The following is a 25,887-nucleotide window of genomic DNA, read 5'->3' as shown; positions in this document are numbered from 1 at the left end:
ACAATAGAAAATTTTTACGAGAGGCTAACTTTTAATATTGAGATGAAAATTGCACAAGTAGTAATGACTGAAGGCATTAGGACTGAACCAGTTGAGCCGTTTTCTTCCTTCGTTCCATGAACCCACCTCATCAAGCAAGGCAACCCTTAGTTAGCCCCGTTGAGCCTATATACACTTCTACCCGTTCTTTCAAACCTTAAAACTGAATTTTACGTTTTTATCACGTGAGGAAAAGGGGTCAAAGAGATGAATTCTTTCAAAAGAAACAAAGGGGATATCAATAGAATAATCAAAATAAAAGGGTAGCCGGGTTGATCAAGTTAGACAATCATGATGATCAAGTTATAAAAAAAATGTTGAGAAAAGTTTGATGAAAAAGAGGGCAGGGAAAAGTTGTAACCTGACCCAAAAAGTCAAAAGTTAGGGAATAAGCCAAAAATTGAAGGCTAAAGGTCGAAATTTGACCAAGTAAAGTATCCGGTTGCAAAATAAATATCCCAACTTGATCCAGCGAGTTTAATCAGATCTTTGGTCTCTTGACTCATGTGATTTTCTTTTTACAGTTTAAAATTTTTAATTTTTAAACTTAGAACCCCTAGGACCTTACCCTAATACGTTACTACCTTTAAGCCCCATTACAACCCGAAACAAAGACCTTAAGGAACTATCTTGTGCAGTCCGATTCGAGGTATTGAATTTGTGGCAATACCGAGTGAACAGTCCTAACATCTCTGGTGAGAAATGAGTGACTGAGTGAAGTTGTTATATTTAAACACTCCCCCTCAAGTTAAGTAACGGGATTTCCGAAACTTAACTTTCCCAAAACTTCTGCAAAATTCTTGGATCCCACTGCCTTTGTCAGGATGTCTGCCGGTTGATTTTCAGATCGAACAAATGGAAACTCAACAATTCCATCTTCAATTTTTTCCTTTATAAAATGTCTTTCGACTTCCACATGTTTTGTCCGGTCATGTTTGACGGGATTTTTAGAGATACTGATCGCGGCCTTATTATCACAGAATATCTGACATGTTTTCTGCGATAAGAATCCCAATTCATTCATCAATCTTCGGAGCCATAATACCTCAGTCATTCCATTCCTGATTCCTCTAAATTCTGCCTCTGCACTGGACAACGCTACCACCTTCTGCTTCTTGCTCTTCCATGTAACCAGATTGCCCCCAACGAAGGTAAAATATCCAAAAGTGGATCGTCTATCCACTGGGTTCTAGCCCAATCAGCATCCGTGTAGCCATGAATCTCCAAATGGTCGTTTTTCTTGAACATTACACCATGATCAAACGTACCTTTCAAGTATCGAACTATCGTTAAAGCTGCTTCAAGATGGTCACATTGTGGCCGATGCATGAATTGACTTACCACACTGACAGCATATGCTATATCTGGTCTAGTGTGTGATAAATATATAAACTTCCCTACTAACCTTTGATACCTCTCTCGATCAGCTAGTTGGCCTCCTTAATCTGAAGACCGTGATTTACTGCGATAGGAGTGTCTGCCGGTTTGCACTCTATCATTCCAGTTTCTGCTATGAGATCCAACGTGTATTTCTTCAGATTGATGAAAATTCCTTCTCTTGATCTTAGCACTTCAACTCCAAGGAAGTACTTTAGAGCTCCCAAATCTTTCATCTCAAACTCCTTAGCTAGATTCACTTTTTACTGTTCTATCTCATCTGCATCATCTCCTATGATAATCATGTCGTCAACATAAATGATAAGACAACTGATTTTTTCCCCTTCTTCTTCAGAAATAAGGTGTGGTCGGAATTGCTCTGCTGATAGTCATATTTCTCCATTACTTCGGTGAACCTCCCAAACCAAGCTCTTGGAGATTGTTTCAACCCGTATAGCGTTCTCTTCAACAGACAGACTTCCCCATCTGCAAATTCATCCTCAAAGCCCGGAGGAGCCTCTATATGTACCTTCTTTTCAACTCACCATGCAAAAATGCATTGGTTACATCAAACTGGTGTAGGGGTCAATCTTTATTGGCTGCCACGGATAAAAGTACTCTGACAGTATTCATCTTGGCTACCGGAGAGAAGGTTTCTGAGTAGTCCACTCCATAGGTTTGAGTGTATCCCTTTGCAACAAGACGACTTTGTATCTTTCAATAGATCCATCAGGCCGTCGCTTGATCGTGAAGACCCATCTGCATCCTACAGGTTTCTTCCCCTCTGGCAATAGACATTTGACCCATGTGTGATTCTTGCTAGAGCTTTCAGTTCTAGCATCATTGCCTCCCTTCAGTGTTTGATTTTTATGGCCTCCATCCATGTCTGTTGAATCTCCTTCTCTTCGTATAATGCTTCCTCGAATGCTCTTGCCATCTTTGTCAAATTAGCTTTTGCCACATTTTCAATTGCATATTGTGACCGTCTGGTTTCCTCTCTGGAGAATATCGCTTTGGTGGAACTCCCTGAGTACTCCTCGAAGGTAGGATGTATCGTCCCGTGTCTCCATCCATGACTTCATCAAATATGTCTATATTAGTAGTCACAAGAATCTCAGTAAGATTGTTTACCTCGGATACCGAAGAGGATGATGCTGGGTGTTTAAGACTGGCTCGGCGACAGATGTAGCTGGCTCGGGTGGCCCTTCAATGAGGGTATGATTATGGGACACAGGTAACCAACTTAGCATGTCATCAGTTATAAGGTCATTTATTCCCCTCTCCCCCTGACTGGTAAGTTGGGTGTTATAGAAGAACTCAGTTTCGAGAAAGGTGCAGTTCATCGTGGTTATAACATGTCGGGTTTTTGGATCATAACATCGATATCCCTTCTGATTGAACCCATACCCGAACACACATTTAACAGCGCATGGGGACATTTTCGATCGCTCATGTTTCGGGACATGAACGAAGACAGAGCAGCCAAATATACGAGGGTCAAGGGACAGTGAAGGTGGGACTTTTGTTAGGGTGGGCAAAACTTGGAGGGGATTTTTCTGGTCAAGTATTTTTGTTGGTAGGCGGTTTAAAAGGTAGACGCAAGTGGCAATTGCTTTAGGACAAAAAAAATTTGGGACTTTTGAATCAAAGAGAATAGCTCTAGTCATTTCGAGAATGATACGGTTTTTACGCTCGGCTACCCCGTTTTGCTAGGGAGTGTAGGCACATGAAGTTTGGTGCACTAGACCCTTTTCCACACAAAATTCTTTCATCCTAGAGTTGACATACTCTCCCCATTATCAGATCGTAGAATCTTTATTTTTGTATTAAACTGAGTAAGAATCATAGTATAGAACTCAGTAAACTTAGAGAAGACACCAGACTTATTTTTTTAAAAATACACCCATATCATACGTGTGCAATCATCAATGAACGACACAAAATATCGAAATCCATTTCCCCCAAGAACAAGTGAAGGTCCCCAAACATCCGAATGAATCAAAGAAAAAATAAAATCAACTCTAGTATTACTGGGTTTAAACGACTGTGTGTGGCTCTTGGCCAAAACATAAGTTTAACACTCAAAATTCGAATTCTTAATAAAATGCGGAAATAAAATGCTCAAATAACTAGAAGACGGGTCTCCTAACCGCCTGTGCCATAACCATATTTCTCGCTCCGAAGTTCTGTGAGCTAGCATCGCCCTGCCAGTTTGAGCTATCTCGTCCACGTAGTACAGCCCGCGTCGCTCAGTGCCACGCCCAATGATCATCCACGTCCGGATTGTTGAAAGTTGATTCAATTAATTTTGTAAATATTGGATAAGTTAGGAGTTAGTTATTATTATTAGATTAGGACACTGTCAGTTATGTGGCAGTTCCTATTTATTAGGAAAGTAGTTATTTGGTAGTTATTTCTGTAGCATTATAAATTATAAAAGGTGTGGTTGAATACTTAGTTTATATAGATCTTATTTAATTAATAAAACAACATTTCTAGGCTACAATAATTTCTTTACTCTGATATGCTTTTACCACAATAAGTGGTATCAGAGCATAATTTCAGGTTTTAACCGCATCCAAACACAAAGTAACAAAAATGGCAGGAAATGGAACAACATCTACTTCTCAGTCCCAGATTCCAAATTTCAGGGGGGAGAAATATATCATCTATGGAGTCTTAAAATGAATACTATGTTCAAATCCCAAGAATTGTGGGATTTGGTGGAGAACGGTTTCACTGAACCGAATCCAGCACCAGTTGTGCCCGATCAGCAATTAAGGGAGACTTGCAAGAAAGATGTTAAGGCGTTGTTCTTCATTCAGTCAGGGTTAGAAGATGATATATTTCTGAGGATTTCGGCAGCAAATTCAGCCCATGAAGCATGGGAAATACTCAAGCAGGAATATTTGGGTGATTAGAAAGTAATTAAAGTACGATTGCAAACACTCCGTCGCAGTTTTGCTGAATTGATGATGGGTGAGAAAGAAACTGTGCAAAATTATTTGTCTAGAGTGAATGAAATTTTCAGTCAAAATGGGTTCCTATGGAGAGACTATCAGTAATGAACAGGTTGTGGGCAAAGTTTTAAGAAGTTTGAATGAATGTTTTGATTATCTTGTTCCTGCCATTGAGGAGTCGAAGGATCTGTCGACTTACACATTTGATGATTTGATGAGTTCTCTGTTGGCTCATGAAACCAGGGTGAGAAAACCTTGTGATAAGGTGGAAGAGAAGGCATTTCAAGTAAAAGGAGAGTCTTCTTATAGTGAAAAGATTGGAAATTCTGGAGGTCGATATGGCAGAGGCGGATTTCGTGGCCGATGTCATGGCAATGGCAGAGGACGTGGACGCCATGATGACGGACGTCAAAACAAGTACAATATTCAATGTCATTATTGCAAGAAGAATGGGCACAAAGAATTCTGTTGGATCAAGCAAAAGCATGACCAAAAAGCAAATTCACAGAAAAAGTGGAAGAGGAAAACAATTTATTCATGGCACACTCGAATTTATATGGTGATGCAAATGAAAGAATGTGGTTCGTGGACAGTGGGTGCTCAAATCATATGTCTGGGTCAAGGTCATTGTTCAAAGATCTTGATAAAAAAGCAAAAGGGGGAAGTGCGTCTTGGAGATGATAAACAAGTCTCTATTGAAGGCCGAGGTACAGTTGCTATCAAAACTGTTCAAGGTGATTTCAAACTTATACATGATGTGCAATATGTGCCTACCTTAGCCATAGTTTATTAAGTGTTGGTCAATTGATGGCTAATGGATATTCTATTGTGTTTAATAATAAGACTTGTGCCATTACTGATAGAAAATCAGGTCATACAATAGCTCTTATTAAAATGACACAAAACAAGATGTTTCCTCTTGATGTGGCTAATGATATTTGAAGTGCATTAGTAGCTAAGAATGACACTGAAACTAAACTATGGCATTTTCGTTATGAGCATCTGAATGTGAATAGTCTAAGGGTCCTAAGTCAAAATGAGATGGTTGTTGGACTGCCAAAAATAGGAGAAAATGTCTTTTGTGAAGGGTGTGTGTATGGTAAACAATGCAGGCCGCCCTTTCCCTCCGATAAGGCATGGAGAGCGTCACATGCTTTGGAGTTAGTACATGCTGATTTATGTGGGCCAATGCAAACCGAATCTATTGGTGGAAGTCGATACTTTTTGCTATTTACTGATGACTACACTCAGATGAGTTGGGTATATTTCTTGAAATTAAAATCTGAGGCATTTGAACATTTCAAGAAATTTAAAGTGTTGGTGGAGAATCACAGTGAAGACAGGAACTTGAAGGCTCTTCGCACTGATCGCGGTGGAGAGTTTCTAGGTCATGGATTCACAAGCTACTGTGAGGAACATATGATACGTAGAGAGCTAACGGCACCCTACACACCTCAGTAAAATGGCGTGGCTGAGCGAAAAAATAGAACGGTGGTTGAAATGGCGAGGAGTATGCTGCAATCTAAAGGGTTACCAAAGAAGTTCTGGGGTCTAGCCGTTGCAACTGCAGTGTATCTGTTGAACATATCTCCAACAAGGGCAATCATGAATCAGACTCCTTTTGAAGCATGGAGGGGTAAGAAGCCTCGGGTAAGACATTTGAAAGTCTTTGGCTGTGGTGCTTATGCTTTGGTTCCATCTAACTTACGTCGTAAGCTTGATAGCAAATCTGAAAAACAATATATTCATTGGTTATTGTACTGAAACCAAAGCGTACAAGCTATATAATCCGGTGAATGGCAAGGTCACTGTGAGCAGAGATGTCAAATTTAATGAGGAAGAAAGATGGATATGGAACACTGACGAGAAGCAACCAGGAGCATTTTTTGAATTTCCAGATCCTAGGCATGAAGAACCTGAGGAAAATGGTAGTAGCGACTCGTCATCATCTGACTCTACACCACCAGATAGCCCAACTCAAAACTCAAGCAATCATACATCGCCCCACAACTCAGCAAGTAGCAGTTCAATAAGCAACAGTTCAACGAGCAGCAACACACTATCACCAACATCAAACTTACCTTCTGGTTCCTCCTCGGATGGAACACCTCCGAAGCATTTTCGTTCACTTCGAAATATTTACAGGACATGTAACTTTGCATATGTTGCTGATCCAATTTCTTTTGATGAAGTTGTAGAACACCAAATATGGCAAGCAACAATGGAAGCTGAATTGGAGGTCACTAAGAAGAATGAAACATGGTAGCTTGTTGAAAAACTAGCAGATAAGAATCTGATAGGGCTAAAATGGGTGTTTCGCACAAAGTACAACTCTGATGGGAGTATTCAAAAGCATAATGGAAGGCTAGTCATGAAGGGATACTCACAACAACATGGCGTAGATTATGAAGAGACCTTTCACCCGTTGCCCGATTCAAAACAGTGAGAATGTTTCTTGCTGTGGCTGCACAATTACAATTACCAGTTCGATGTGAAATCTGCATTTCTAAATGGTGAGTTAGAAGAGAAAGTTTATGTTTCACAACCTGAAGGTTATGTTATCGATGGGCAAGAAGGCAAAGTTTACAAGTTGAGGAGAGCTCTTTATGGGCTGAAACAAGCCCCATGTGCGTGGTATAGCAGAATTGACTCCTTCTTTCAAGCGAGTGGATTCACAAGAAGTGATAATGAACCCACTCTCTACTTCAAGAAGCAAGGTAACAAAGATTTCCTTGTTGTTTGTCTATATGTGGATGATATGATTTATATGGGTTCATCTCAATTATTGGTGGATGAGTTCAAGTCTAATATGATGAATGAGTTTGAGATGACAGACTTAGGTTTGTTAAGTTTTTTTCTTGGACATGAGGTGAAGCAAAGCAAGGATGGAATCTTTGTTTGTCAAGAAAAGCATGCTACTGATCTGTTGAAGAAATTTCACATGAGCAATTGTGAAATTGCAGCAATACCGATGAATGTTAACGAGAAGTTGCAGCTTGTTGATGGCACTGAACATGCTGATGGTACAATGTACAGAAGTCTAGTTGGAGGACTTAACTACCTTACTCATACAACGCCTGGCATCGCTTTTCCTGTAAGTGTAGTGTTGAGATATATGCATAATCCAACGAAACAGCATCTTGGAGCAGCTCGAAGAATACTTCGTTATGTTGCAGGTACAGTAAAATTTGGAATATGGTATACTAAAGTGTCAGACTTCAAATTGGCTGGGTATACCGATAGTGATTGGGCCGGGTGCTTAGATGATAGAAAAAGCACATCAGGAAATATTTTCAGCCTTGGTTTCGGGGCTGTAACTTGGAGTTCAAAGAAGCAAGACACAATAGCCCCATCATCCTCTGAAGCAGAGTATGCAGCAGCTACATCAGCAACACGCCAGGCTTTGTGGCTTCAAAAATTGCTTACTGATTTTCCCCTTGATCACAATGATGCTACAGTTATATATTGTCACAACATGTTTGCTATTGCAATGGCGAAAAACCCAGCTTTTCATGGCAGAACAAAGCACGTAGATGTGCAGCACCATTTCATACGCAAGCTGGTTGCAAATGGAAATATTCAAATGGAAAGATTCAACTGAAGTTTTGTTGTACAAATGAGCAGACCGCTGATATCTTCACCAAATCGCTTCCGCAAGCTAAACATTAGTTTTTCACATCTCAGTTAGGAGTATGTGAGTTTGAATCAAGGGGGAGTGTTGAAAGTTGATTCAATTAATTCTATAAATATTGGATAAGTTAGGAGTTGGTTATTATTATTAGATTAGGACACTGTCAGTTATGTGGCAGTTTCTATTTATTAGGAAAGTAGTTATTTGGTAGTTATTTCTGTAGCATTATAAATTATAAAAGGTGTGGTTGAATACTTAGCTTATATAGATCTTACTCAATTGATAAAACAACATTTCTAGCCTACAATAATTTCTTTACTCTGATATGCTTTTACCACCCTACGAATATCCTGTAGGAATCAAAAGTTTGGATGCATTAGGAGAGTGCAATTGAGTTCCCTTGTCACATGACTAATAGACATCAACTTTTGAGATAATGACGGAACATAAAGACAATTTGAAATTTTCAGAGTATGTGAAATTTGGACAGTTCTCGCCCCTTCAACAATTGCAAGATCTCCCCCAGCAGTCTCAACATGTGTTCGTTTTGTTTGAAATAATTCCCCAAAGTCAGATCTATTATATGCCATTGTATCAGTGGCCCCACAATCAAATATCCAACCCCTATCATCTTCTACACAACTGTCCTTAGCTAGACATGCAGTTCCTATTTCAGATTCATCAAACTCCTTTTCTAAAACAGAAAAATGATTTTCACACATAACTGGAGCGTTATTATGTAAATAATTGAATTTCTGTGGGCCAATTTCGTATTTGGTGGATTTTTTGGGGTCAATTCTCGGCTCCTTAGGTTTCTAGGGGTCGAATTGTTGTTTCAACAAAGTAGGGGGCTGATCTTCAAATAAATGGGGTCTTTTACATAATAAAGGCAAAGTTTGTGGGTCTAGGGATAAATCCCCAAACCCAATACCTCCAAATTGGGCAAAGTGAGCCCTCGCAGCTTCTTCCTTCTTCCCCTCCGCTTGTCCCTTCGCCCACCAGCTGACAGCCGCTGCCGGAGCGTCCGCCGGTCTTCCGTCGTTGACCTCAGCTCCGGTGGTCTCATGTTGCCCACTGGGGCGACAAATCGGTCACCCCCTTCGTCTCCTTCTCTGCCAATCGACAACCTCCCCTCTGGTTTCGATAAAGTTTGTGGTCATCTTCCCACCACTCCGAGTAGCCGATCACTTAAAAGAAGGTCTCTTTCCTGTGTTTCGTCATTCCACACACGGTGCAATAATTGGTAATTGTTGGTAATGAATTTGGTCTTATTTCAGTTTTCAGGTTGGGTGATTGATCGTCTCTGGTTTTGACGTTCGCTGGATTTTGGTCGAAGGTTTGAGAAAGGTATTGGAACGATGATGAGACTTTTCTGAGTTCCAACAATCGTTTTTGACTTTTGGATTTAGGATCGAACTCTTGCTCATGATACCATATTGAATTGTATTGGGGAAAATGTATCAACTGTATTGAATGAATAATTACGTTTACAGTGATCCCCTTTATAGAAGGGATAGAGTAGTGAAAAAGAAATACACAATATACACCTAAAAATAAGCACACTCTATATGGAAATAAATCCCATGATATCCTCCTAATTTGTTCGTATATTCTAACATGGTATACCTGTGAAATGATTGTACGACAAGGCAAAATCTCTTAGCATGGTCATATTTCCCATTGCAAGTGCTTGTTGAAGGATAATGACAAAATCTCAAGATGTGTGCATTTCCATATATTTGGCGGAATCTACCCTTCAAGTTGGTTGCGAGACAGTGACAATATTTTGATATTGGATTTATTATTTCCGATTCTAATTTCTCTAAGTGAGGACACATTGAAAATAGCATCGGGTATAGACCTGCTCAATCGATTATTGTCCAAGCTTAGTATTTGTAACATTTGGAGATTGGAATTATTATACAAAGATGCAGGAATTTTACCTAAGAAAGAGTTATTATACAGATAGAGTTCCTCCAGTTGAGGTAAGCTGCCCAACCATGTTGGTATTTCTCCGGTGAATGAATTGTCTCCCGCATTCATCACCTTCAAACGACGCTGTTTAGAGAGCTCAGAGGGTAACATCCCCGTGAAACTGTTGGAACTGATGTCTAAAGATCTTAGAAACGTTAAGTTTCAGAGATGTGGAGTAACAGTTCCAGCAAGGTTGTTGCCAGAGAGATTGAGAGCAGTGACGCAATGGTGTTTGAGGCCGCACGACACACCAGTCCAATCACATACCGTGTGGTGTCAATTAATTACACAAATATGAAGATAAATAGATTGACTTCTACTAATACATGCATTGACTCTAAATTGAACGGCTATTCAGAGGGTGTAGACTGTGAATAACGATTACAAACGTAATACTCCAACCGTTATCCTATCTCCGTTTTCACCTCGATTTACAACCTATGAAAGTAAAATTACACAGTGGTGAGTCCAAAAACATGATAAAATAAATGAAACATAACAAGCTTTTTTGATTCACCTGATGCGGTGTAGCAAAAATTTCATGGACGGCGTCATTGATTTCCTGCTACAAATGTTGCATAAATCTTGTGCAGAGCAGCCGCTGCTTCAATCATATTGATCCTTTCGTCTGCTGAAATGACTAAACATTCATTGCCAATTCAAATGTTGATAACATGCATTTCTCCTTGGCAGAGTAATGCTGATCTTCACTTGACAACAAAGCAGACGCCATCACTTGAGTTGCTGTATTTTCCTCTAATGCTTCACTTACCCACTGTTTTAAGCTTCTTTCTTCATCGAACATATCATCCGCTGGCCTCTTTCCAGTAAACATCTCCAGCAGAAGTATCCCAAAACTATATACATCTCCATTTATTGATACTTTCCCTTCCATTCCAAACTCTAATAGTATCACATGCATTCAACTTTTTGTTAGGATTAGGTAAAACATTAACACATGATGAAATTTAAGTTGGAAAGCTTATAATCATGCATACCTGGTGCTGTATAGCCAATAGTTGCCAGTTTTTGTGTTTGAATGATAGTTTCCCCTCCGTCGAAAAGCTTGGAAATGCCAAAATCAGCAAGATGGGCAACCATGTCTTGATCAAACAACACATTGCTTGGCTTTATATCACAGTGAACAATTGGGAATGTATGACCGTGATGAAGATATTCCAAGGCGGCCGCAACGTCTATTGCTATTTTCAACCTCTGTATAAGATCCAAACCATACATGCAAGAATGTAACCATTTCTCTAAGCTCCCGTTTGGCATATATGTGAGAATCAATGCTTTAAACTCCATATTACAACAACATCCAATAACTCGAACTAAGTTTCTGTGTCGAATGCTGCTCAATATAGTAGTTTCAACATCAAAGCTCCTTGCCACTCCTTTTAGTTCCAAGTTGAACACTTTTACCGCAACTTTCAACCCATCAGAAAGTGTTGCTTCAAATACAGAACCAAAACTACCTCTTCCAAGTAGGTTGGTTTCACTAAATGAACTTGTTCCTCGTTCAAGTTCTGTGTAAGAAATTCTTTTGTATGTAGTTGTCTGTGGTGAGACATGAACTGGGATGGCTACTTTTTTCTGTTTACACTTCCATATGAAAGCAAGCAATGCAATCGCCACCATGACAGCTAAAATCACTAATGACACCATGAGTTTCTTCAACCATGATTTATGATGGCTTTCTGGGCAGGCTGGAACATGAAATGTTATTGGACCACACAAAGCTAAGTTGTTGGAAAAAGACGGTGCACTGAAGTTACGGAAACAACCACCATCTGGTATTCTCCATTCCAGTTTGTTGTTGGAAATATTAAAAGTTTCAAGAAAGAGGTCTTCTAAGGGCTTGGGTATTGTTCCAGAAAGATTATTGTAAGATAAATCCAATGTTTTCAAACCTTTAACATTTCTAAAGGATTGAGGAATGGATCCGCTAAGAAAATTATTTGATATGTTAAGAAACTCTAATGATTGGCAACCATCTATCAAGGTGGGAATATTGCCTGAAAATTGATTAGACGAAAAATCTAATGAGGCGATCGACTTAAAATTTCCCAGTTGAGATGACAATTGACCGCTCAAATGATTGGAGGACAAGCTCAAAGTTAGAAGGTCTGTGAGAACCCACAAGTTAGGAGGGATAGTTGAATTCAATTGGTTGGAGCATAAGTTGATCATTCTCAAGGATTTAACATCACCTAAGCATTCAGGTATGGGAGCCACAAGCTTGTTCATGCTTAGGTCCAACTCCCCCAAATGATTCATTTGGCAAAGTTGGTTAGGGATAGACCCTACCAATTGATCCACCAAGATATAGTCTTTGGAGTTGCTTCATTTTTCCAATTGTTGGCGGAATGAGTCCACTCAGCTGATTTCTGGTCAAATCTAGATATAACAAACTGCTTAAGTTTCCTAATTCAGAAGGAATGACACCTATGATGCCGCAGTTTGCTACTGCAGTTTGCTACCCACAAACCTCAAAACCATACTATAAATCGTAAGCCGCACACCACAAGCTATTACCTTCTCTTGCAACGCCATGAACAGCCCTGATTGCATATTAATCAAATAAGTATAATTCTCCAATTCTATTTTTTCTATATATTAAAATTTAAATCTCTCCTTCCTAAAATTAAGACCATTTACCCCTGCTGAACATGGCCACCCCACTTCCTGCCTTGGCCATAATCAAAATTGATCCCTCCATTATGCTTGGCATTTCAAAATCCCACCTAAAATCACCAAAAGTTAACACCACATTTTTTACACAAAGAAAACATAGTTTCCTGAGACCACAATAAGTCATTTCAGTCCATTTGCGATTAAGAGTCTTGATTCACTTTATAATATATATAGTGGTAGTTCACTTTTATTATACATAGTAGATGGGTAACACATTTTTTCGCTTTCTTTTTCCACATTTCATTTACCCATGCCTAACTCAACCAGGACTTCTGATCGCAGACGAAGTGACTAGAATTAGTACTTTAATGAATTACCTTTTTGCCAGCAGAGCCCAAATGACACCAAGCGCACACGCATAACAATTCGGATTCTTTCCGAGCTTCGCGCCAACTTGCTTCATCGTTGATCTCAAATTCAACGGCGCCACGGCGGCTCCGCCATCAACAACCACGACAATCGCATTATTTGAACCATCAGCATCCATAGAAATCGGCTGCGGCTTTTCCTCGTCAACAACATCGTTGGAGGAGCAGGAGCTGGCACGCCAGAACTCGAGCATGAATAAGAGGATCCAAACAAGAGACTGGATGACCGACGACTGCACCACCAGATCCTCGCCGGCGGTGCCGTACATGGCCTTGAGCAACGGAACCCCGACGACGAGCGTGTTGTTGAAGCTGGAAAGATTGAAGGAGGTTATGACCCAAGCGAAGCTGCTCTTTTTGGCGAATTTGGCCCAGAGAGCTAATGCAGTGGCGGCGATGGCTTTGGCGACGACGTCTCCGGTGAGGAAGCAGAAGTTCAAGGCGTAGGGGTCGACGCCGGAGGTGAACTGGAAGGTGAAGAAGGGGATGATGAAGTAGCAGTTGAAGCGGTTGATGGCGTCGCATTGGTCGGGCTTGAACACCCGCCACCACCTCACGGAGGAGTAGCCTAGCACCAACGCCACGTAAAGCGGCGTCATCGCCACCACCACTTTGTATATATCACAAAGGAAGAGATAAATGGAGAGGTAAAGTTGGATAACTACCATATTTACCCTTTTGCATGGAAAATCATTCTTTAAAAGCATCTCCAAGAGGGAAAGGTATATTGAGAATGTATATTTCTCATTTACCTTCTCAAAAAGGTTATTATACATTCTTAAAAAGTAAAGGACTCAAAGGAAAGAAGGTAAATTAAAATGCAAACAAAAATAAGTAAATTTTTATCTTTTCTATCAAGAAGAAGTAAAGATACCTTCTCAAAATAAAAAAAGGTATATACCTCCTCAAATACCCTTTTCATTGGAGTAGGGGTGAGCAAAAAAACCAGAAACCGAATATCCGAAACGAACCAAACCAAAATTTTGAAATTCAGTTCGGTTATTTCGGTTTTTCGGTTCGGTTCGATTTTGAAAATACAAAAATTTCAGTTTTTCGGTTCGGTTCGGTTCCGGCGAAGAAAAAAACCGAAAAACCGAATAACCGAATTATATATATTCTATTAATTTAATATATTATATTATATATAATATATAGTATATTCTTTTAATAAATTCTACAATATTATATATATTATATGTATTATTAGTTTTATATTATATATAAATATTCTATTAGTATATATAAAATAAAATAAATTACACACACATATATATATTAATATTATATTTATTTTTTCGGGTTTGTTCTGGTTTTTCGGTTTTTTAAGTTCGGTTTTTCGGTTTCGATTTTTCGGGTTCGGTTCAGTTTGGATTTTGAACTAAATTTGGTTTTTCGGTTTTGGTTCGGTTTTGACAAAAAACCGAACCGAAACCCGAATGCACACCCCTACATTGGAGCATGAAATTTTATGGAAAAAAGGTAAATATGGTAGTTATTTCTCTTTATCTCTCCATTTACCCTTTGGAGGATCTGGTTGGAGGATCTCCACTTTGACGGTTATGGTTCTTTTTATTATGAGCTTATTGGATAAAAACAGAGTGTGGAAGACGACGGTTGCGGAAGCGAGGGAGCTGGTGGAGGAGGCGGCGGCGACGGCGGTGGAATTCGAAAACTCAGCGGCGGAGGAGTTTCGTGGAGGAGAGAATCCATATTCTCTACGCTTTTTTGTCTCTTCTTCTTCTTCTTCTTGCCGTAGAGAGAATTCAAGGAGACTTTGTTGAATACGCCGCCGCGTCTTCTCTCACTCTTACTGCATTTCTGAGCCGGCGGCGGAGGTGGTGATGGTCGCGGTGGCGTCGTCGTCGCGATGAGATTTCTGTGTTTCACACGTTTATAAATCTGTCTTCTACTCGTCTTCTTTTTTCAGCACCCTTTCCCGGCTCCGTTTCTCACTTTTTTCAGCACCCTTTCCGGTGACAGAGGCTGCTCGGGCGGCGAGACGGGATTCATCAAACCCAAATCTTTATAAAATCTCCTGCTCGATCTCCCCTCTCTCAAAGCTTCTGTTACGAGCACAACATACCCAACGTCGACTCCAACAATAGAGACGACACCAACAGCAGAGACGAGTCCAACGCTCCTAGTTGTGGCGGAGCCCAACCCAGCACCGACTCCAACAACCGAAGTCGAACATGTGGAGCAGACGGAGGATGAAATGGACCGAGGAGAGCACGGTGAGGAAGCTATGGCCGAGGACGGAACTCAAGCCCCCAGATCATTACCAGGACTTCGTCGCCAAATAGACGACGAAGCTGTTCGAGGGAATGCCTTGGTTAGTTTTATTTAGCGAGAGTAAATTTTGTTTTATTTTGTTTATTTCATTTAATTGTGAACGGTTATTTTGCTTCGAGCTATTTATAAGCTCCGTCGGGTTTTCTTTGTTGGTTCTTTCCCGATGTATAGGATTAAGTCGAACCAACCCTAGGGTCTTAGTTATTATAAATAGGGCTTCTCATTAATTCTGTTCTGAATTAATGAAGAATTATTTGCCCAACTTTCTAGCGTAACACAAATCAACCCTAATTCACTGCCGACAGAGAACTCCTCTGCTCCAGTTCCTTATTGGCCGCCGACCCTCATCTCGAGGGTGCCGAATTTCTTTGTGTTTCATTCGTATCGGACAGATTTTACTCGTTAAGAGAAGGAGACTCTTAACATCTGGCGCTTTCATCTGGAACTCTTGGAGACAAGAAATACCACGATTAATTTAACAGTTGTATTGACTGGGGGCAACGCCCAGGAGCTTCTGATCGGAACTTCCTGCCGACAACAATTGAGTGGCCGTCGTGATTTGCACGGCGCCCCCCGCCCCCCGCCGCGCGGCGATCAGCAACACATGGCCCATCAACAAAACGAAGATCAGCTTGTTGACCCTCTCACGCCGGGTTTTGATCGAATCATGGCACGTTTTGATCAATTGGAATGTCTAATAGATAGTTTGGAGAATCCGATACCTCCGGATTAGGATCCGCCAGACGATGAGGATGATTCTGATGACAGAGAATATGCGGCCCATCGTGATTCCTTGTCCTTTCCGTTGGACGTGATTCCCCTAGGCAGACGGCAAGGTTTTTGCGAGGCGAGACAGGGATAGAGAAACCATCGTGGGGGTTTGGCTTATCGTCACGGCCGTCGCCAGGAGATGATTCCCCACGCGGCTATAGCACTTACCCGAGGCAGAGATCTAGTTGGGACCCACCCGAAGCCCGATAACGAGGTACGCGGGGCGACCGTCGACCCACATACTGGGACACACCACCACGACGAGACTACCATCATTCCCGCGGAAGAGATATACAACGTGGGGTTAAGATGCACACAACACACTGACGGTTCAGATGCAACAAATTGGATCTCAAGGGTGGAGTATTATTTCGACCATATGTTGGTGCCGGAGGAGGAACAATTCTTTTTTTGGTAAAGCCCTTTAATGGAATTCCATTTTAATGAAAAGCATTAGTCGTTAACGTATAGACGCATAACCATTATGCGTCGATAGGCAAAGACGCATAAGAATTATGCGTCGCTAGGGAAAGACGCATAACCATTATGCGTCGTTAGATAGTGACGCATAATGGTTATGCGTCTTTCCCTAGCGACGCATAATTCTTATGCGTCTTTGCCTATCGACGCATAATGGTTATGCGTCGTCCATCACGTTTTAAAACACCCAGAAGGCAGAAAGAGACAGAAACGAACGACGAAGAAGCAGCAGCCGAAACCAAGCGACGCAACCAAAGCAATTTCCGACGAATCCGAGCAATTTCCGGCGAATTTCCACCCTCTTGCAACCATATTCCGGTAATTGTTCTTCAATTTGTCTAAATACATCCTTTAATGCTTAATTTGGACAGATATTCCGTAATTTAGTAAAAGTAGGGTTTATGATGAAATTGATGGATTTTTGGTATATTTGTGTTGTTTTGTTGCATATAATTAGGGATTATGATGAAATTATGGGTTATGATGAAATTGATGGAATTTTTGGTCGACTTTCCGTAATTTGTGTATTTCATATGGATTTAATTTAGCAAAATTAGGGTTTATGATGAAATTGTTGGATTTGTTGGTCGATTTTCCGTAATTTGGGTATTTCATATGCATATAATTGAATGGGTAGAAGCAATTGATTAAGTTTTTGTAATTGTGCCCCTTTTGGTGGGCGATTTTATGTAATTTGGGTATTTCATATGCATATATTGTGCCCCTAAGTTGCAATTTAGTTAGCTTGTTGAGTTGTTATGAAAAAAATTGAAGCATGGGTGAATGTTTTGAAGTAGATGGCATCTGCAAGTTCCGAACAACAGTTATGCTATGGACCTGAGGATCCATCACTACTGTTTCATCAGAACGAACATATTTCAAGCTCCTTGTTGGCGAATGGCACAGCAAATGTGTTGAGAAGTCGTAGGACGGAGAGTAAGGTGTGGGCATTGCCTATACATGAAGATGTGATGTATTGGCTAGGTGTATGGGGGTTCAGAGGCGTGGTTGAATGTGGAAGACCGATGAGGATGGACAATGAGCTAATAACTGCCTTGATCGAGCGCTGGAGGCCGGAGACACACTGTTTCCACCTTCCAGTTGGGGAAGTTACTGTTACCTTACAGGATGTGCAAAGCCTGTGGGGTTTGAGAGCAGACGGTCGTGCTTTCACTGGCCGTGACTACCCTGTTGGATTTGAAGATTGGTCCAGCAAGTGTAGAGATTTGTTGGGATGGATACCTGACTCAGAAACCGAAACGAAGCACGGTGGTTTGTTGATGACGTCTCTGATCCACCAAGCGACGATGCCGTTGGGTGATGGGCTGCCTGCGTATGCATACATTCAAAGAGCACGTATACATGCTCTGATCCTGTTAGGGGGGCTTATTTTGCCGGACACCACAGGGTGCAAGGTCCCCTTTATGTGGTTAAATGCCTTAGACGATCCGGAAGATGTGGCTAATATCAGTTGGGGTAGTGCTGCTTTAGCATACCTGTATCATTATTTGTGCGAGGCTTCTGTAGGCAGACAGAGAAGAGATGTGGGTGGACCTATGGTTCTCTTGCAGCTGTGGGCCTGGGAAAGAATGCCTACATTGAGGCCAGCCTTCTTGATATCGCCTATGCACACGCCGTATACCCCGTGCGGAGCCAAGTAATGTTTTTGTTTAAATTAACTCACATAATTATGTGTTTTGTTGATAACTTTTGACATTAATATTATGTATAGGTGGCACGGAGTTACTAAAATTGGAAATGCTCCCCGACATTCAGTCGCTCATTATCGTGATCAGTTATCACTGATCCGTCCTGGCCAGGTGAAATTTATTTATGTTGTCTTAATTAATGAATTTACTTACTATAGTATGAAATTAATTGTGTTTTTTATTTTATTTATTTGTAGTTTCTGTGGACACCCTATGCAGACTGTATCCTCCCTGAGTACTGCATTGATTCGACTGCATCCTACTTGTGCGATACTTATTTGGTGTGCTGGTCATTTGTCGAGGCACACGAGGCTGGACGCGTTTCCCGACAATTTAACCGCTACTAGCGTATTCCTCAGTACTGTGATAGGATGCTACATAGCTCCGGCCATTTGAGTAAAAGTCATCGCCGTGGGAGGAAGGGCGCTGATTGGGCTAAGGTACATAAGTTCTTCATTGATGAATGGGACTTGCGCCACGACAGGTTCCAAGCAACTTTTGACCACGCAACGGCGACAATGGATGGTCGCATTAATCCGGGCTATATGGCGTGGTACAATAGGATCACCGTGTCGTACCTAGTTCAACCTGGGACACAGTCAACTGAAGGGATGAACGAGGCAGCCTCTTCTAATTTATTGGCGGTATGTGATGTTTTTGTATATTAAAATGTCTTTAGTTTAAAGTTTGTATTGCTCCACGTGGTATGATGTCATTTGTATTTTTGTTATCTAGGTTGAGACCCTTCAGGGGATATGGCATTTGACCTCTGAGCATGACACAGACCCTCGGTTACGGCAGATTCGAGAAATGGCTGCTTCGGCACTTCGTGCGATGAACCATGCTGATGCGATGGAGTATCCATCTTCTCAACGGAAAAATGTGGTCGTGCCGCCACGCCCACCAACTTTTCTTCGTCATGGACTGCCGGGTGTCCGGACGGGTGGGCACGGGATTACACGACAGCATAGGTTGGCGCAGCAGCAGCAACCGCAACCTGAGTATGCGGTACCAGAGCCCTTGAGTCCGGAGTACGATTCCCCATGATGGTCTCAGTTGAGTGGTGCAAGCATTGAGCCCTCGCAATGGGGAGCACGCGCGTCATGTGATTCATTCTTTAGCGGTGTGTCTGATTGGGATGCATCTCAACAAGGACGTGATACGTACTTTCAGAATTATCAATTTATGGATCCTGTGGGGGAAGAAGAGGGTCAGGAAGAAGAGGGTCCGGAAGAAGAGGGCGGGGAGGAAGTTGACGAAGTAATATTCCGACCACCGACCGCGGGATCCTCACGAACATCAAGTACGATTGGCCGGGCTATGCAGAATGTATTCAGGGGCTTTTCAACAAGGAAGAACAAAGGGAAGGCTCCGACAAAGTTCACGCCTCCATCTAGATAGATTTCGGTCATATGTTGGTATTTGTGTCTATTGAAACAGGTTGTGGTCGTAAGTTGATTTTTGAACATTTTTTATGTGATGAAAAATAGGATAAAGCTCCATGTTTTCTATGGTGGAATGAACAATATTATGATTTTGATAAACAAATATAAACGAATACCAACATATGACCGAGCGAAGTATTATGATTTTGATAAAACAGTATTATGATTTTGATATAAAATTCGGTTACAAATATAAACAAATACCAAATATAAACCGTATTATGATTTTGATAAAAAAATTTGAAACATAAAATCGCCCGACCGGGCGTTTTATGAACGTAAAATCGCCCGACCGGGCGAAGTTTCTGGACTCAACAGTGCATAACGACATTGCTTTGGTGACGCATAACTCTTATGCGTCGTTACCGGGTGACGCATAACTGTAGACAACATCTCACAAATGTTGATACATACATAACATCTCAAATACACAACGCAATTGCAAATGGCTACCATGACTTTACTGAACGGCACCGGCTGAGCAATTTCTTCGGTCATGCCCCTCTATCCCGCAATTTCTGCAACGGCGGGGAGCTCTCGGTTCATCTTCCTCCTGGACATCCATTTGATTAAGTATCCTCCTTCTTCTAACTCGGCCACGCGTTCTAGGAATCAACTGCTGAGGGGTGATGCACAATTTCCATGAAGGTGCAACCCAATACTCTTCATGTCTTGGTGCATCAAATGAAACTTCACTATAGTACTGTGATCTCCATGTACCTAGGTAGTACTTCTCATCTATGAGGTCAATCATAACATGACCTCTGTCTGTAGCAACCGCACAAGCATGCGAACAAGGGATTCTCCACATCTGCCACTTACCACAACTGCAACTCGATTCCAAATACCTGACTATTTGAACATTGTTGCCCTTTGACACTCCTTGTACGATTCTTCCTCGAGTTCGGACATGGTACTTCCCTATATCTCGGTCAATGACAGTGATGTAATGTTTTCGCCCCTTTGAGTCATTCTTAGCAAGTCTGTCCCTCGCCCATGGGGTTAGTTCACCTTCGGTGTGTTCTATTGTTGTCTTCTTCTCCACCCACCATTTTACCGTCCTCCAAAATGTCAAATCAACCAACGCTCTAATCGGCAACTCTCTCACACCCCTCAAGACGTTATTGTAGCACTCCGACATGTTTGTGGTGGCCACCCCCCACCTAAGTCCACCATCGTAGCACAGTGACCAACATTCTTTTGTAATCCTATTCAGCATTCGAACCGCACCACTGTTGACATCATATAGTGCTCGACGTCTTCTGGCAAATTTACGTTCCTGAGAACTGACCCCCAACTTCCATATAATGGCCTTCACATTGGGGCCCTTGTGCTTCTTCAACACATTTGCCCTCACATGAAGCAAACAAAATTTGTGGTGTATCTGCGGGGCCCTAGTCATGATTTCAGACTCCATTGCATTCAAGAGTCCTTTATGCCTATCTGATATAATGCACACCTCCCTCTCGTATTTCACTACATGAGTTCTGACATGATCCAAAAACCACGACCAACTGTCATTGGTTTCTTCATCCACCACAGCATATGCAATAGGCAAGCATGTCTTGTTAGCATCAAAACCACAAGCAACAAGCAACTTACCTTTAAATCTTCCTCGGAGGTGAGTCCCGTCCACTGTTAACACCGGTGCGGCCTTCTGGAACGCATGTATTGCAGGCCCAAATGCCCAGAAAACATAGTTGAACACCATTGTACGCCTCTGACTCAACAGATCGTTATGCTTCCACTCAACAATTGTGCCCATATTCTGTGACTGGAGTTCAAAGATGTAGCTTGGCAACTGCCTAAACGATTCCTCCCATCCACCGTATACAAACTCTATAGCCTTTCTCTTTGCATACCACGCCTTCTTATAACTGATTAACACACCAAATCTGTCTTGAATATTAGCTATTATTGAGAAGACCTTGAAATCGGCACATTGTCGCACATGATGTCGAATCAACAGAGCTATCATTGGGGATGAAAAGTTAGCATGATCTCTATTAGCACGATGGCCTATACAGGTATGTCGATTCTTCCACTTCCTAACTTCCCACATAGCGTCATGCGACCTTTGTGTAACTGAAACCTCCCACTTACATTCCCTCGCCTTTTCAGCGTCGGTGGTGCTGATGATGCCTGCCCCTGTTACTGTCGTTCCTGCTGGAAATTTGCATACAGCATGCCACCTTCTTAATTTGCTCTCGACAACCTTAAACTGTTTTTCATTCCACAAACTCCACATAGTTATAGCAGTCTTCACGTGTAGCTTGGAATCAAATTTTGTTCCCAACACAATCCGATGCGGCTCATTCTCATTCCAATACAAAAGGCTGTGTTCATTGCCACCACCATCATCCGATACTCCAGACGGACGACTTGGTAATTCACGAAAGAATCTAAACCCACTAGGATTGTATTCCGGAAGTGGTTGTTCACCTTGCATAACAGGTTTACATGGTACTATCTCATCATCAGAACTAGCACCGACATCATCAGCACCATCACCATCACTGAGATCGGGGTCTGGCTCTGTCTCGGATAGTGGCCTTGGCTCATCAAGATCATCTGCATCATCTACCTCATCATTCAATCCAACACCAACATCAGCAACATCTACAACATCTACAACATCTCTCTGCTCATTCATTTGGTCCACCCTCGCAGATGATCCAATACCACAGTCAAAACTCATTTGTTCAAACCTCGCAGATGCTCCAATACCATAATCAACAACTGGTGGGATTTCTGCACTCCTCACCGGTGAATACTCAACAAATAATTCAATACACCCACTTGAATTTTGAGCATTGTTGAACATAAACATTACACTATCATCATTGCGAATCACAGAACATGTATAACTCATACCGGAACCATAGACTATACATTGTCTCCATAATAATTCAATTGTGTGTTGGTTCATATCTATTCCCATCGCATCACAGATCATTGCTACCAACTCATAATAGGAAACACCTGAATTTAATATGATGGAGCTCCTCGCACGAGGTGGGTCATAACCAATACCCATATGTGGTAGTTGAACTACTCTACCACCCCAATACAAACTCACAAATACTTGCATGATTTCTGCATCAAAAACATATAAAAAAACGACAATTATGGACATTTTCCTACAAGCCCTAATTTGTATAAATTGGGTAAAACTAACAAATGAAAGCACAATAAACATGAATAATGATGAATGTAGCTAAATTGATGAACAAATTACCGGATCTTATGGAGAAATCGCCGGAAATCGCCTGAAAACGCCGGAAATCGCCGAGAGAGGAAATGAAAGTGTGTGAAGGTGCGTTCTGTGTTCTGCGTCTGCTTGGAGGGAGTTAAAAGCCGCCTTAACGACGCATAACCATTGTGCGTCGTTCAAGATCGACGCACAACCCTTATGCGTCGTTAAGCGACGCATAATACTTGTGCGTCATTAATTAACGACGCATAAGGGTTGTGCGTTTCATTAAGAACGACGCACAACCATTATGCGTCACTCCCTCAATTAGAATGATTCTATTCTCCTTCATTAAATTGGAATTCCATTAGTTTCTTAGCACAAAAGAAGAAAGAGCTCTGCCGGAGGAAGACCGCCTCCACTATGCGGTGATGCTATTTGATCCGCCGGCGGCGAAATGGATTTTTAATTATCGGGATAACAACCAATTCGTTACTTGGCCGGAGTTTTTGGAGGATGTACGACACAGGTTTGATCCGCAGAGTTTTCACAATTTCATTGGCCCTCTGGCTAAGCTGGTGCAGACGGGATCGGTGGCAGATTATCACGATACATTCGAAAAGTATTTGAACAGGGTGCAGGGCCTTTCCGACGAGGCATTGATTCCGATTTTTGTAGAAGGCCTTCTTCCAGATCTTCAGGATAAAGTCGAGCTCCATCACCCGCAATCGTTGGCTGAGGCGATGGCGCTTGCCCTCTGCTTGGGGGCGTCTCAGGAACGACGTGCGCCGTAGGCAGGGGCGTTCCAGAAATGCAGTTGGTCCGGCCGAGACTCTCTTCTGCTCTCCAGATCCACGTCGGGCCCATCTGCCAAACCGGCGTTGGTTCAATCTGGGGGTGGACCATCAGTTCATGACGGTGAACGCCCAAGGGTGGACGCTATTTGCGTTTCTAACGCCGAGAAATCAAAGCGCTCGCATAAGGGCTTGTGTTGGCACTGCCCGAAAAAGTACGTTCCAGTCCTTGTGTGTGCCGTTAAACTCCTCTGTTACGTTGGCGACAATGACGAGGAGGACAGAGAGGGGCTGGACGAGGTGCAACAGCTCGATGATTAGGTAATTACTACGGATATTTCTCATTTACACTCCTTGAGTGGGAACAGCCATTCGAAACCTTTCCAAGTGATGGGCAAAATTGGTTCAACGGAGGTGATAATATTAATTGATACGGGAAGTACACATGACTTTCTCCACCCGTGAATAGCTGAACGTCTCCAGCTATCATTGACCCCCATTCGGCCGTTCCGCGTATATATGGGTAATGGAGGATCCTTGGTTTGATCCCACGTTTCTCGACAAACGAAATTGTCTATGCAAGGAGCTCAGTATTTGGTCGATCTGCACATATTGGATATCCACGGCCCGAATGCGATTTTAGGCATGGCTTGGTTGGAGTCATTGGGAAAAATCTCTGCTGACTTCGTGGGGAAGACTTTGGAGTTTCAAATGGGTAATAACCGAATTTTTCTGTAGGGGAATCTCCCATGTCCTAGACAGGCTACACTCGTTGGCATTGCTCGCGTCGTTCTCTCCAGCCCACGAGTTTTATGAACTGGTGCCAATAGATTCCACCGAGCAGTCTGCGACGCTGCTGACCGCCGAGGCAGAATTCCCAGCGGATCTGCCAGCAGATTTTCGTCGAGTTCTGGAGGAAAATCAGCAGGTGTTCGATCTGCCAGAAGGGATGCCTCCCGCTCGACCCTTCGATCACCGGATTCATCTGCTGCCACACACAAAACCAGTCAACGTGCATCCATATCGCTACCCTTATTTTCAGAAGAATGAGATCGATTGGCAAGTCAAGGAAATGTTGGATCAAGGTATAATCCAGATGAGTCATAGCCCTTTCTCGTCACGACGTCACCAGTGTTGTTGATCAAGAAGAAGCATGGGACATTTCGCTTTTGTATTGACTATCGGGCCATGAACTTGGCAACCGTGCCCGATCATTTTCCCATCCCGACGGTTGATGAATTATTTGATGAGCTAGGAAAAGCGAAATTCTTCACTAAACTTGATTTGAGCTCGGGCTACCTGTCACGACCACATCTCCCTAGTGATAGTGAGTGCAGCTTTTCGCGACTAAATTAAACTCATGGGCCCTTAGCTCGTCATCAAGAAGTACTTAATTCAAAGGCAATATCGTAGAGTGAAAGGGGTACAACCAAAACGAAATCAGAGTACTTAATCAAATGCGATGTCTTGCTAGAGTAATGCTTAAACATTGCAGCGGAAGGTTCCAAGACGAAGTAATACGTACGAAGACATATTAAATCAGCTACCCAACTACTTATTTATAAGTTTCTCCCCAACACCTCCTCGCTCCGACCACGCTCAACCTGCACGTTAAGAAAAACAAACATACATGGCTGAGTATTTGATATACTCAGTGGGCTCATTGCCGAAAACATATCTCATCTAGTTGTCAGCCATACTTGAGTGAGCGTAGGGTTTTTTTCTTTAAATAAATCCCCGGTCACTAAATCATTTATCATTTCATAAATTTGACTGCGCAATCACAAAACATTTCATAACATACCATATCTGATCTTGTGTGAACCGGGAATGTGGCCACATTCCACGACGGTCACTGGACCGGCCAACTCGAAAGCTAGCACACAGTCCCATATGTGTACACTAGTCCGAGTAGGGTTTACGGTCCTACTGGGACCCGAATTCGATTTAACATGTTTAGCATAGCCAACAGATAGGTAATCATAAACAAAACATGGCATGACAACTCATTCAAAATATTCACGTTTTCACATAAAATCACATTTTGAAAGAAAAACCCACTTCGTTTGCTTAGTTTCTCAAACGAGCGTTCCTCGACTTGCTTTTACTTGTCTTGAGACGATGCCCCTTATAAACAAATAATATACTTAAATTAGG

At 42.0% G+C, this 25,887-nt stretch overlaps 4 protein-coding genes across 4 annotated transcripts in view; all 4 read right to left on the bottom strand.

Moving 5' to 3' along the window:
• The window catches only part of LOC121782268 (receptor kinase-like protein Xa21), a 178,636-nt gene that overhangs the window by 134,485 nt on the left and 18,264 nt on the right, over positions 1-25,887 (bottom strand). The window lies entirely within an intron of this gene.
• LOC121781368 (putative receptor-like protein kinase At3g47110) lies at positions 10,622-12,261 on the bottom strand. Its single transcript, XM_042179114.1, has 2 exons — positions 10,980-12,261; positions 10,622-10,884 (listed from the first exon to the last, which is right to left on the bottom strand). Exons 1-2 carry the CDS (start codon positions 12,259-12,261, stop codon positions 10,622-10,624), a joined length of 1,545 nt encoding a protein of 514 aa, XP_042035048.1.
• LOC121781367 (auxin efflux carrier component 5-like) lies at positions 12,448-13,714 on the bottom strand. The gene is made up of 3 exons (XM_042179113.1): positions 12,996-13,714; positions 12,643-12,728; positions 12,448-12,545 (listed from the first exon to the last, which is right to left on the bottom strand). Exons 1-3 carry the CDS (start codon positions 13,712-13,714, stop codon positions 12,448-12,450), a joined length of 903 nt encoding a protein of 300 aa, XP_042035047.1.
• LOC121781366 lies at positions 20,204-20,884 on the bottom strand. Its single transcript, XM_042179112.1, has one exon. The coding sequence runs from the start codon at positions 20,882-20,884 to the stop codon at positions 20,204-20,206; it is 681 nt and encodes a 226-aa protein (XP_042035046.1).

This window comes from Salvia splendens, chromosome 20 (assembly GCF_004379255.2).
Source record: "Salvia splendens isolate huo1 chromosome 20, SspV2, whole genome shotgun sequence".
NCBI classification, from domain to species: Eukaryota; Viridiplantae; Streptophyta; class Magnoliopsida; order Lamiales; family Lamiaceae; genus Salvia; species Salvia splendens.
Note: the sequence above shows the minus strand (reverse complement) of the source record. Positions and strands in the feature narration are given on the sequence as shown.

Excerpts from the sequence above, each read along its gene's own strand:
- LOC121781368 (XM_042179114.1), bottom strand. The coding sequence starts at position 12,261 with ATGAATCATTTGGGGGAGTTGGACCTAAGCATGAACAAGCTTGTGGCT. Across the intron at positions 10,885-10,979 it reads TATTGGCTATACAGCACCAG|AGTTTGGAATGGAAGGGAAA; the intron begins GTATGCATGATT and ends TGATACTATTAG.
- LOC121781367 (XM_042179113.1), bottom strand. The coding sequence starts at position 13,714 with ATGGTAGTTATCCAACTTTACCTCTCCATTTATCTCTTCCTTTGTGAT. Across the intron at positions 12,729-12,995 it reads TGGGCTCTGCTGGCAAAAAG|GTGGGATTTTGAAATGCCAA; the intron begins GTAATTCATTAA and ends TGGTGATTTTAG. Across the intron at positions 12,546-12,642 it reads GGTGGCCATGTTCAGCAGGG|GGCTGTTCATGGCGTTGCAA; the intron begins GTAAATGGTCTT and ends ATATGCAATCAG.
- LOC121781366 (XM_042179112.1), bottom strand. The coding sequence starts at position 20,884 with ATGTCGGAGTGCTACAATAACGTCTTGAGGGGTGTGAGAGAGTTGCCG.